Source organism: Fusarium proliferatum (genome assembly GCF_900067095.1).
Source record: "Fusarium proliferatum ET1 genome assembly, contig: FPRO_scaffold006, whole genome shotgun sequence".
NCBI classification, from domain to species: domain Eukaryota; kingdom Fungi; phylum Ascomycota; class Sordariomycetes; order Hypocreales; family Nectriaceae; genus Fusarium; species Fusarium proliferatum.
The window spans coordinates 1,357,135-1,369,673 of record NW_022194795.1 but is presented as its reverse complement, the minus strand read 5'-3'; the positions used below and the strand labels follow the sequence as shown (position 1 = coordinate 1,369,673).

Here is a 12,539-nt window from a genome sequence, read left to right as displayed (position 1 = left end):
GACGGGAATAAGATGAAGCGATTTAGACTTTATGTCGCTGTGGCTTGAAGCTCGATCTGGGCGAGATGCGAGTCTAAGTTGACAGCTGTGGGGGGAGGGGACTCGGGAGGCTCTGGGTGCTCTGGAGTGAACCGGAGGAATGGTGGTTAAAGTGAATGATGAACGAACACTCGAGATGACTGAGTTATTTGAAATAGGTGACGTGAGTGGATGATGTCCAAGGCTGGCCGATAGATCAAGATCGGTCTATTGGTGTAGATGTTTGATGGTGATGAGATCTGATGAGATACTCTGGAAAGGAAAGAAGAGTTCAAGAGTTATATAACCAAATGATGGTATCAAGACCGGCTTGACAAGGGAAGGAATATTGGTTATTCGGTTCTTGATTAATCCAGAGGGTCAGGTTGGACTGGAATTTTAAGATTGCATACAAAGGGAGACAGCTTGCACCTCCGCAGAGTATTGAATTGAAGGGTTGAGATGGCGGTTGGCGAGCCTGCACCAAACGAGAACCGATCGATAGGTAGTTGGTTGGTTAGTGGGCGGGGGGATTAATGATGCGAGAATCGTCAAGACTCCTGGTCGGTTCCGTCGAGCTAGGTACCTCAGGTACGTAATTATTGTTGTCCAAGGGATGGGATGGGATGGGATGTGCTGTACCTGCCAGAGGTATGCGGGAATGGATGGTCGAAACGGGCGTGGCAAGACGAGGCAAACGAGAAACAAACACTTTTTTCAATGTATGATCGGCCCCAAGAATTCCAGACGCAACGGGGAGAGAGAGAGAGAGAGAGAGAGAGAGAGAGAGGAGGTGGTGGTGGTGGTGGAGTCGGAGTCGGATTGGGATAGGATGAAGAGTGATAGTAATAATAATCAAAAAAGTCGAGACATGAAACGGAAGCAATGGGCATCTTAATAGTAATACCTGGTCTTGCTCTGTCTACGCGAGAGCCTCGAGATTGTGAAATTCATTGGCTCACTTCACTTGATTACGATGGATGGATTACTAGGTGGGAACCTCTCTGTAGATGCGCTGGGCTGGCTACGAATAGAAGCACAGCTAAGCCCTTTCAGAGGCAGAAGAATCCTCCTCCAACCAAGCAGCAGGATAGAATCTCGAGGCCCATGAACTCAGAACCGCCCAGCAGGACCGTGTATGAGTTTTTAGAAACGTTGAATTCCTCCGGCCAGTAGAATCTCCAGGCTCTGCATCTCTCTAGACGCTGGGGGAGCCAGGGGGCCGGGCTGCCTTGTCCGTGCGTGATTGGCCGCACAAGAAACATCAAACAACGCGAAACTGGCTGCGGGCATTTCTTTGGGCGGCTCTGCATCCCACGATTGGTCGACGTGCAACTTGACTTGAAACCGGGCTATCTGATGCAAAACTGGGGCTGGCTAGACTGGTTAGACTGGCTAGACTGGCAGGCTGGGTTGGTGAGGGGGAGGCAAAGACAAGACGAGAGGCCTTGAAGACACAAAAGATCAAGATTAACGCAACTAGAGTTATTAGTCAAGGACCCTGCATTTCTTCACCTCTTGAACGCGTACCACGAGTTGGATGATCTACAGGGCTCCGAGTAACAAACCCCTCACTCACGTTACAAACATGGTTATAGATATGTTTATCCTGAACATCCATATATATAAGCGCTCATATATAGTACCCTCAGGCATTAAAACAAATGCACCGCCGTTTAACAGAGAATGAATGAATGAACCCACGCATGCATGCACCGCTTGAACAGCTCAACGACTTTGACGTACAATCGTGGCGGTTGAGGTTACAGTGTTTCGGCTCTCTCGTCCCGCCTCGTGCAGCTGCAGCACTCATACGGCCACGACCGCAGAGACAGAGACAGGTCAATCTCGCTCCGAAAGACGCGGTATCTTGCATGTTGATCGCACACGTGTTTCGGCCAGAAAGGCTCTGTCAGCCAGTCTGTACTGTAGTGTACTGTACCTCCGTGATGAGAGTCCTGCGCTGCTTGATACATGCTACGCTGCACTGTACCTGTGGCTGTCTGCAAGTATGTACGAACGACCGATCCAAGCCCTGCATTAGGCGAAATGTCAAAAAAAAAACATAAAACATAAATCACTGGCTGTCATGATTCATTCTTTGCGCCACTCTCTACGCTACGCAAATCAACGGCAGAAGCAAATAATGTGAGACGCCAAGAGGAGCTGACTTGCGACACTCTTGGTTCCTCTTTAGCCTTTCTCGTTCGTCTGTGTTTCCTCTGGCTTCGCTTCAGGGTAATTGCCTTGTAACGCAGACAGAAACACAAACGAACAGCCAGCTCAGCTCAGCACAGCACAGCACAGCACACTTCAAACACCCGTCGGCTAACCTTCAACTACCCGGTATTGTTGTTTGTATGTACTCCGTAATGTACGTATCTTGATCTAAACCCCAGCTGCCCGGAACAAAAAGAGAGGCCAATGCGTTCAATTCCACCACGTTGTTGAACTGGTCTGTGTGCCGTGTAAGTTAAGTTATCGCACCTAAAGACTACCTACTGTATAGCACTCCTTCACGATGGAGGTTTATACTAGCTTATCAGACCACTTTTGTCTTCCCTTTTCTTTTCACTATTTCAAATAAGCGCAGCCATATCCCAATCGTGAGACTCAAATTCACTTGGTGGCGCTTCACTCAGACCCAAACCCTTGGGTCCAGATCCAAGCGAGCGAGACCTGTAGCGGAAAGGAAAGGAAAGGAAAGGATGGCGGATTGACGGGGCGTCGTCCACCACCGAGTCACATTCCTCTTCCTCTCGTCACCGACCGTTTCTTTTTCTCTGCTTCCGGTTGTGCCTCATTATTTTCCCTGTTGTGATGGCTTCGTCTAGAGGCCGACGGCGTTCGGAGGACAGCCACAGACCCCAACACAAGAGATGCAGTAATCGTTTGGCTGGCTAAAACTAATCATTGCCAGCATAACAATGCCTCAAGAACGAGGTCTTGGCGATCCATAGTATCAAACCACGGGTTCAAACCTGTCCGTTCTATGGATAGCACTATCCACAGCGGCCATCCCGCAATAGACTCATCGAGTCCTATCGGTTAACATGCTTAGTCCACTGGGCCAAGAAGGACCTCCCATTTCGTGCATATGCATTCCGGGCTTCATGGGACATGCTCTCCCTACAGATGCGTGTGGTGATAATGGTCAATCACCGACCTCCTTCACCTGACGCTATCAGCCAGCCTCGAGGCGATAGCCCATCAAATCAACCGTGTCATCCCTTGTCTTTTGTCCATTGTCTGTTTGTAGACTGTTAGACTGTCCGTCCTTGAAGATCAAACTGCCATCTGTCTCAGTCCATGCAAATAGTCCGCAGACTCTAGGCCTGAAGGAGAAGCACTAGAGCACCCCCTGCACAACATCTCTCCTGTGAGTGCTGCGAGATGCAACCACCAGGCTTCACACACTGACTGATCCCGTCGGTCGGCAGACGCCACTAGCTTGGCTCGGGAGCAGCCCGTTTGAGGAATGCACAGGTAAGAAAAGGGTGGGCATCACCGCCAGTGGCCCACGCGAGGGAGACTTTTTATCCTTACAGAGGAACACCTGATCTGATGATTACGGCCCTTCCTGTGTACCTACTGCTATCTATTACTTGCAAATCTTGCCCTGACAAAGGAAGAAGGGCTGATCAATAAACCCATTCAGTGTGATGAGACCTATCGGCTGAAGCCACTCGAAAAAGAAGGCATCGATGGTCAATTCTGCATACCAACCAAGAGGCCCCTGCACTAAGAGCAAACGCCCCCCTTGACCTTCAAGATCCCCATCGAGCTCGACCAGGATCTTTGTCCCCATTCCCATTTTTAGCCTTTTCCTCATCAAGACTCATTCACTCACTCACAGCTCACAGCTCACAGCTCACAGCAGCCCTACGCTATGTGCATACAATTGTCGGCCCGCCGTAGATTCTTCAGCCAAGTCGAGATTGAGTTAGCTTGGTCAATTCGTCTCTCCTGCCATGAGGGCGTCGAGGATCGGATGTGCAGTGATCATCTGAGTGTATCGCGAGATCTGGTGGGCTGATTGAGTTTATTTTCCCAAGTGACGAGGTCTCTAGCATGACCGTTTGCATTCACTTGTTCCTGGAGGTCATGTCACTACTAATCTACTCATCTCATCGGACGCATCGTACATTAGAGAAAAACTCTTTCTCACCGCTGTTGATCTTGGTTGGAGCCATGGAATCTGCTGTAACCACTGACAGTTCACAGGGAGTCATCCATCCATCCATCCTCTCACGATAGTCACCCACAGCTGTCCACTCACTACCTTAGGTACAGTAGGTATCAAGCCCCCTAACCCCTGGCCCCTGACCCCTGAGCCATTCATGGCAAACGCACTGAAGCCACAATTGCCACCCCCCCCCCCCCCCAAGATCCTCTCATATCTGGCTCAAATGATTGGCCAGCCCCGCACATGTATCCCTGACGCCTGCATGTCAAAAACGCGTGGCTCTGACTCGCTGCGAAAGAGTTTGTTCCGTGTAGATGTGGCTGAGGGTGGTTTACATAAGGTAGGTACGCAGAGGGACTGTGGCTCATGCTCCGGATGTGGACTGTGGCGACGCCGACACGTATGTACCTAGGTATGTACGAGACCGGCCGGCCGACCGACCGCTTTCGGGGCCTGCAGTTCCCCGTCTTCCTCCCTGCAGGCAGTTCAAGGTCAAACCGTATTATCGTTTGGCTGGTTTCGGTTTATGCAGCTATTCGCGGCATGTTTTGTGGTTGATTATATTACTAGTAGTTGGTTACCTCCACTCATACTACCATGTCCATCCATCCTTCTTACCTTGGAAACCTGACATTCAAGACGGGCATCTTCATTTGGTCTCAAGGCCCAACAAACCCACAAACTCTTAAGCATCGGCCGGCCACTGTCTCGGCTCCTTCATGCCCTATTCCCAAGGTGTCTCCTAGTAAAAGTGGCTGCTGAGGGGTCAATGCCATCTCATGACCTGGTCTGGGCCACTCTGTCCGCGTGGTTGGGCTAGCTCAGTAGTCTGTCTAGCCTCCCTCATCATGCTCATGCCCAACATCAACACCAACACCATAGCTAGTTATTGCTCGTGACGATGCGGGGGAAGATAGACTAGGGCCAGGCTAATAAACTAAAAGTTACTGCCTTGAATCCATCCGCGATCGGGGCATCAAGATGACTCCTCATATTGCGGTGAAGACAAGGTCCAACTCGTATTCAATGCATTGGATGCTGGATCTACGCTTAACCGATCAATCAATCCAACCACACCAAACCAAATCAGGCAAATCAAGCATAATCATAATTGTTTGTTAATGTACATCCTCTTTGAGATCCTTCTTCCGTGGTCGCGTCCGAAGCTTTCCTCGCCCTCGCCCTCGCCCTCCTCGGCCCCGGTTGATCGGTCGGTCCGGGCGAATCTCGAACGGAGCGGAGTTCCGGGCTGCCTCCGCCTCTGCCTCTGCCTCTGCCTCTGCCTCTGGTCCCCAGTTTTCGAGCCTCGGCTCAACCGGCGGGATTGGCGCTTCCCGCTGTTGAACGTTTGGCCCCTGGTCCAGCTACTGCAATGCACTGCCGCTGACGATCGCCTGAATATAGGGTGAGAGATATCATAAGCCAGACCTAGTATCTCAGCAGTGTAGGGATTCGAGCTTGATGTATTATGACATAGCTTAAGGAGGCTTCTCAAGAGCCACGATGTTTTTATTGATGAGTTTACTAACGAATTAATTAATTACCTTGGCCCTCGAATCCAAGGCCTTCAATGTATTGGCTCCAGAGCCTCTGTCCTCTTGGCTGCCTCCTATACCTTGCAGTCTGATGCCGACAACAAAAACAACTCCAACGTAAATAACATTATTGGTAATTAGGCAGTATACGAATACAACATAGCCCGGTCAACTACCGGGAGCCGTTTCATGAATTTTCGATACATCCTTCACTACAGCTGAAACACGATACTCATACATTAGATCTATCCTTCATCGCTGTTCAGGCGCTTACATACACTGCAAGCGCCCATTTCACTACATGTACATACCCTTGCTCGCTACCTATTCTTGTCTGGCGGCTAATCACCCAAACAAGCCATGGAGCTTACATGATCCTGCAGAAATAAATAAACAAGCAAGCTACCAGAATAGAACTGTATATCGTAGTACCGGCGGTTCTTTAAATCCATTTGCCGGACGAGCTACGGGCGTCTATCTGTTATCCTACGTTATGCTTCTATATTGAATAGACGCCCGTAGAATCTCGTCAAGATTGTGACCCTTTCATTTCTTCCGTGGCGGTGCAAGAATGGCAAGATGATCCAGACCAATAAATTAATCAAAGACATACAATGCCATTGTTGTCGTGGTCTGTCGTAATGGCCGGCTGCTAATATCGAGCCCCGTTCGTCCCGAGTCGTCGGTAAGTATCCTCAAACTCTTCCGAGGATTGGAATGGGCTGTGTCACGATGGGTTACCAAACTGGCCTTTGTAAATCCTTCCAACCATTGTCGCCATTTCTTGTCTCACGGCCAAATGACCATTGTTCGTCTTCTAGTCTGTGTCCAACACGTAAATGATCCGACAAGGTCTCACAGCACGGTCCCAGCACTGCTCATGATGGCATACGCGGTCAGTCATGGTTGTTGTTTATCAATTATTCTGCCTCGGTGTCCATATCCGAATATCAAACCGCACGCTGAGCCATATGTCTACAAAGCACATCCCAAAAGCAAACCATTGCGAATAAGAAGTCTGCCACCCTTGCTGAAAGAGAACCTATTTTATCATGTTTTCCGTTCGCCTTCCAAACGCCTGAAAGTCAGGCTGTTGCTTACCCGTTGCTTTTCACCTGCTCTGCCATGTTAACTGCATACCGTTCGTCGTTTCTCATATTTGGCCAGACCTCCAACGGCTTTCAACCCAACGGCCGTGTTAGCCACGCTTGTTGTTGGTCATCATAAAACATTACTAGTGAGCCTCGTGAGTGGCCAGTCAATAAAAGAGGTCAAGCTAGGCCAGGCGAGTCAATGTCTGTTTGTTTGTCACCCAAGTGGACAATCACTGCACGATTTTGCTTAGGCATTGCTGATGTTGCCATATCGATGACATCTTCCCCTTGGCCTAGGAGAAGCGCCAACAGCATCTCGGAAAGAAAGAATACCCCGGTCCCGCTCGTCATTCGGCGGTGGAATTCTAGTTCCTCTGCATCTGCATCTGCATCATCTGGTATGGAGCTCCATATCCCATCTAGTGATAGTAGCCATTTGTCTGAGCGGATGCTTGCTCTTGTGCCAGGAGAGGCTCAAAGTAGGGGTGGTTGTAGGCAGCCTTTGCTGAAATACGCCCAGCAGGGTCATACACCAACAGCATCTCGAGCAATTCAAGTCCATGGGCATCGAGGTCCTTACAGAGGTCCTTGCTGTAGTCGCGCTGCCACTTGGGGAAGGATGCCTTGAAGTCAGGGTAGGAAGTTACGCCAGGCCAGTTCTCTTCAGTCGGGGTGCCGAGGATGCTATTTGATTGTTAGTGGGAGGAAAATCGAAGCTCCATACAATCTTGACACTTACCGGAAGATCTTGAAGATCTCATCGATTTCAGAGTCACCGGGGAAGAGAGGCTTTCTTGTACACATTTCGGCAAAGATACAGCCAACGGACCACATGTCGACACCAGTCGAGTATTGACGCCCTCCTAGGAGAATTTCAGGGGCTCGGTACCAAAGAGTAACGACTTCGTGAGTGTAGGTGCGCAGAGGCACGCCAAAGGCACGGGCAAGACCAAAATCCGCGAGCTTGAGGTTACCCTCCTTGTCGATCAGGAGATTCTGGGGCTTGAGATCGCGGTGGAGGACACGATGGGAGTGGCAGTACTTGATACCGTCGCAAAGCTGGAACATGAACTTTCGAACAACCATGTCACCCAGGCCAAGATGCTGCAAGTGAGGGGATGAACCCTCGGGCAGGGCCTTGCCTCGACCGCCATCGCTTACGGGGAGAGACTCCATGTACTTCTTGAGATCGAGATCGAGAAACTCAAAGACAAGGTACAGCTTGTGCCCATCGGCATGGACGATGTTGAACAGTCGAACAATGTTGGGATCTCTCATCTCCTTCAGGAGAGAGATTTCGCGGATCGCAGTACTGGGGACGCCTTCATCTTCAGCTTCGAGGCGGATCTTCTTCAGGGCGACAATTCGACCGCCATTGGCAAGGTCCCGGGCTTTGTAGACGACACCGTAGGTACCTGTAAAGTGTCAGCGTTGGGTTTTCGGGAGGGCGAAGCCAGTGGCGTGAAGATTACAGGGCAAGCATCACAAGGCTTGTCTGTCTGTACACGTACCTTCACCAATCTTTTCCAACTTTTGGTAGTTCTCCATGGTCGGTGATATGTCCTGTGCCTGTTTTGCGAAGAAGGAAAGGCAGATCGAAAGTCGGATTGAAGAAAGGATGAAACGCGCGAGTCGCCTCTACAAGAATTAAGCGAGAGACACTGCGTCGGCGGCGTTGACGGTGCTAGCTGAAGGTTCAAGCTCGAGATGCGGTGGGACAGATCAGAGTAAGGCAAGGTACGACAAGGATCGGGGTGTGTGTGTGTGTGTGTATGTCTCGTTTCGTTATGCGATCGTTACGAGATTGATAGATGCGTGGAACAAGTCCAGACTCGAGTTGCTTCGACAGCAGAGAAAATGTCTTATCTTCCTGTGCTTTGTCTCCTTGCTCGTCGGTGACCTTTTGAAAAAGAGGCTCTACTGATCGATGGTGGTGGGGGGGGGGAGACGTGAGCAAGGCGGGGGACGTAGTTAGTAGACGAAGAAAAAGGGTCCAGCTACGAACTACCTAAGTTACCACCTCAGTTAAACTCAAGGTAACTAACTGTGAACCAACACCTGGAAATGAACAGGCACAGCAAAGGATTCAAGGCCAGCAATGCAAGGGATTTTTGAATGGCGCATTAACGAATATTCGTATTCTTGGTAGTGAGGATCACCAAAATAATGGTGATGCTGATTTGCCGAGATTTGGGTTTGTGGCGGGCGTTGTGGACAATGTTCCTGAAAGTCCCTGAGATGATGAGATCTCTCTCGCGATCGAGGATGAAATGAAATGACACTGCCTTGTGTTTACTTTGGACGAGAAGGGACTGGACTTGTTTAGTTTAGTAGTTTGGCGCGTCAACAATGCATGGATCCATGGAACCTAGGTACAGATACTCACCGTAACTCACGTATCATTCAGTGCAGTGGCAGCCCGACCCTCACAAGTCAAGTCACTAAAAACCAGGAACCTTCAGAGGGCGCCCCCCCTGTAACAACCACAGCACGATAGCAGCTGGAGTCATCCAGTAGCGCATCCCTTGGGACTAACTCGATCGCTCAAGTTTGACTTCTGATCAGCCATTGGTGAGTGGTTCACGAGCCCAATTACATCCAATATCCTTCCTCTTGTGGTTGTCCTGGGGAGGCGGGCGATTTGGGGCTGAGTGATGAAATACGCGTCTTGGTCGCGTTCCAATCTCTTTGTCTCTTCTTTGTCCCTGTCTCGGGAGTGTTCAAAGAGTGACGTTGTTCGAAATGGCCATAGGTGAGGAGGTATTACTCATGGAGCACAACTCTCACTTACTTTTCATTAAATAAATACCAGCCGATCGGCGAGGAATTCCGCAAGGTCATAGATATATTAATTGCACGAGTCGTGACTCGAGTTGATTCACTTCTTACCTAGACTTATGAAAGTCAAAGTCTCAGATGTTGTACATTCACCCAGCAACGATTAGTACCTCAGCTCAGTACCTAGCTTAACTTGGTTGCCTAAAAGAAGTATGTCTTCAGCTGAACAGCAAAAGAATACACTGAAACAAAACCCTACACGAAATTGCTTCAATATCATCTCTAGCAGACGTAAGAGATGCCAAAAAGTCAATTCGACGCAGGCCTGATTCGAACAGACGCCTCCGAGGAGAATAGATTTCTAGTCTATCGCATTAGACCACTCTGCCACTGCGCCTTAGTGAATTGATAAAGCCAAGGAAATGAATTGCAATTATACAGCTGATCCAAACAGAGATTGGCGATAACAGGGACATAAGTAGCACTCCCGTCATGACCGACTGTCGAGGTATACGATACAATCCGTAACTCTGGAGTAAGTCTTATACATTCGGGAAGCATGCTTAAGTTCATGCAACCTTAAACCCGCCGTGTTTATACATATGTCCAGTTGCTGAGCCAATTAGATTGCACTATGTATACGTTGAGTTGCTGCATTAAAACTTTCGCCTCAAGCATGGGGGGTTTGAATGGCACTGCAGGCACGAAATCTAGATTACTGTTTATTAGTTGATTATGTTGATTTGATCATCGTCAGTATACAACAGTCCGATACCAGAGGGTGAGAGAAAGTCTAGTCTTAGATTCAACACATTAGAATCTCAGTGGTGTTGAAAGATATGTATCCACGTGTGGTAAGATGAGAGAATATGAGCCTGTGTTTCGATGCCATATACCGAAGTAGTTCATGGTGCATACCTACTTGTGTCAACTAGCAGCTACTGTTGTTGTGAACTTACGGTCGACATCATAAACAGATGTCGGCCAAGAAGTGATACCAAAAGGACTAGACTGCGATGACGTACAGAGAGAGGTTGATACAATGACATGCTGAACACGAGATTCCCCAACCTCGCAAACATAAGCGCCCAGCATATCTAGACTTGAAGTTTGCTACATCTCTAGAGCAACCCGAAGTATGGAGCATAGCAACAACACTCACTTGATGCCCTCAATACCCATCAAAGCAGAAACTTGAACGAGGTGGCCCCAAGAATATCGATCTTGCGAATCACCCTTGATTTCATTTTCAGGGTACCGTGTCCTGGCAACCTTGGATGTACATCATGAAGTCTCCTTTCTCTTCAGGTCTAATATTCTTCCCAGATTTAGCGTCCCCTTCGCTCCCCAACCTGCCGGCCCAGCATCCACGTCAGGTCGAAGATTCATATACCACGTCCAAGCTCGTTTATCCAACTCATCGCGGCTCAGAATACCAGCCCAACTGGAAAATAACAAGCGAAGTGCCCCCAGCACACGGCCCAGATTCTCTTGCTTCTCCTCGTTGGCTGCTGTAACGGTCTTCTTTCCGCTCTCATCCGCCGGTGCGAAAGCCCGAAGGATGTAATTTCGTGCACCTTCTGGTCGATGTATGGGCATGCCAACCGTCGATGTTGAAGGACTCTTGTCTTCGAGATTCAGAGCCCAAACCGGCTCGCCATTCAAGCTAGATGTACGCTTTTGAGACGACAAGGCGTCGTTGAGACATTCTTTCATGAGACGCCAGCGATCCGGACCAAGCATGATGCCGCCATACCATCTTGTAAGCACAACCAGCGTATTGCTGATATCGAGATCGCGTAGTTGCTGCAGCAAGAAGCTTCCACAACCAGACTCACCATCGTCAAACGATGCTTCTTGCTTCAGGGGCGAACTACCAAAACTAGTCCGGATCGCCCAAGCATTGTGAGTTGCGGTCTCCAGCTCCGGCTTCTCAGCCATTAATGATTTGAAAACTGCCGGACGCGTGGCCGGTGATGTTATAGGTATAGCATGAGCTATAAATACCGAGCCCCTTGATGTCAACTTCTGACTTGCAGTCCAGCCTCTTAGATTTGGTTGACTCCCTTGAAGGATAACTGACGAAGCGTTGGATGATGCTGGTTGAGAGGATCCTGACCAAGTGTAGCCGCTTCTCTTCAAAACTGGAATCGGTCGATTCATAATAGTGATCTTCGGCTGACCTTCGGGGGCTTTCTCTTCGCCTCCTGGGGGTGCCTTTTCGATACCTATGCTGATGGCTTTTGTTCGAGAGTTCCCACTCACCACTGCTTGCGCCAGACTTAATCGGCTACTCAGGGGCTGTTCAGGCATGGTGTATCTCAACAGCTCAACGGCAAAGGCCAAAAACAAGGGCGCTCTGTTTGTCAAAATGGTGGTCTTTCGAATAATATCTTCACCCTCCTCCAATGGCAATTCGAGGGAAGCCTCGAGATCATCCCCAGACATGGAGCCATAATCTAGATCACGTCTATGCGTCTCCAGTTTTGGTTTCTTTACTTCAGCGGGAGCCGTCCCATCGTCTGCCCCACGCTTCGTTCCTGATTTCTTCTCATGGTTCTTACATGCTGTGTGAAGACTCTTTGCTGCCTTGGCATCGCCACTGAGCGCTTCCTCGACTGTGGCCAAGGGCGCATCTGCGATTTGTGCTATACTATTTCATACGCGTTAGTATCAGGATACCAGTTGGTTACACAAGTCATATATACCTTCGCAGATTCTTTGATTGTAGAGCCTTCACCTGTCCCATTGCTGCCATCATGGACATTTTACGCGCCGTGAAGAGACGTATAAGTTCCTGGAGGTCATTTTGCGTCGCCATTTTTCTTTTTCTTTTGAATTGCAGGGCGGGTATATGAGAGGCGAATGAGAATCAAAGAAAAGTTCTGTGATTTGTGATTCTATGGCTCTTGTCTCGAATATTCAGGT

General features: G+C 49.3%; 2 protein-coding genes and 1 non-coding gene across 3 annotated transcripts; all 3 read right to left on the bottom strand.

Moving 5' to 3' along the window:
* Positions 1-7,252: 7,252 nt before the first annotated feature.
* FPRO_09523 (putative CDC28-cyclin-dependent protein kinase) lies at positions 7,253-8,381 on the bottom strand (the record flags this gene model as incomplete). Its single annotated transcript, XM_031232923.1, has 3 exons — positions 7,253-7,517; positions 7,573-8,248; positions 8,345-8,381. 3 exons carry the CDS (start codon positions 8,379-8,381, stop codon positions 7,253-7,255), a joined length of 978 nt encoding a protein of 325 aa, XP_031082812.1.
* A 1,545-nt stretch (positions 8,382-9,926) lies between these two features.
* On the bottom strand, positions 9,927-10,008 carry tRNA. The gene has a single exon. It is a non-coding gene; the product is annotated as a tRNA-Ser (tRNA).
* Positions 10,009-10,895: 887 nt separating this feature from the next.
* FPRO_09522 (uncharacterized protein) lies at positions 10,896-12,432 on the bottom strand (the record flags this gene model as incomplete). Its single annotated transcript, XM_031232922.1, has 2 exons — positions 10,896-12,264; positions 12,320-12,432. The coding sequence occupies 2 exons, from the start codon at positions 12,430-12,432 to the stop codon at positions 10,896-10,898; spliced, it is 1,482 nt and encodes a 493-aa protein (XP_031082811.1).
* Between the last annotated feature and the right edge of the window lie 107 nt (positions 12,433-12,539).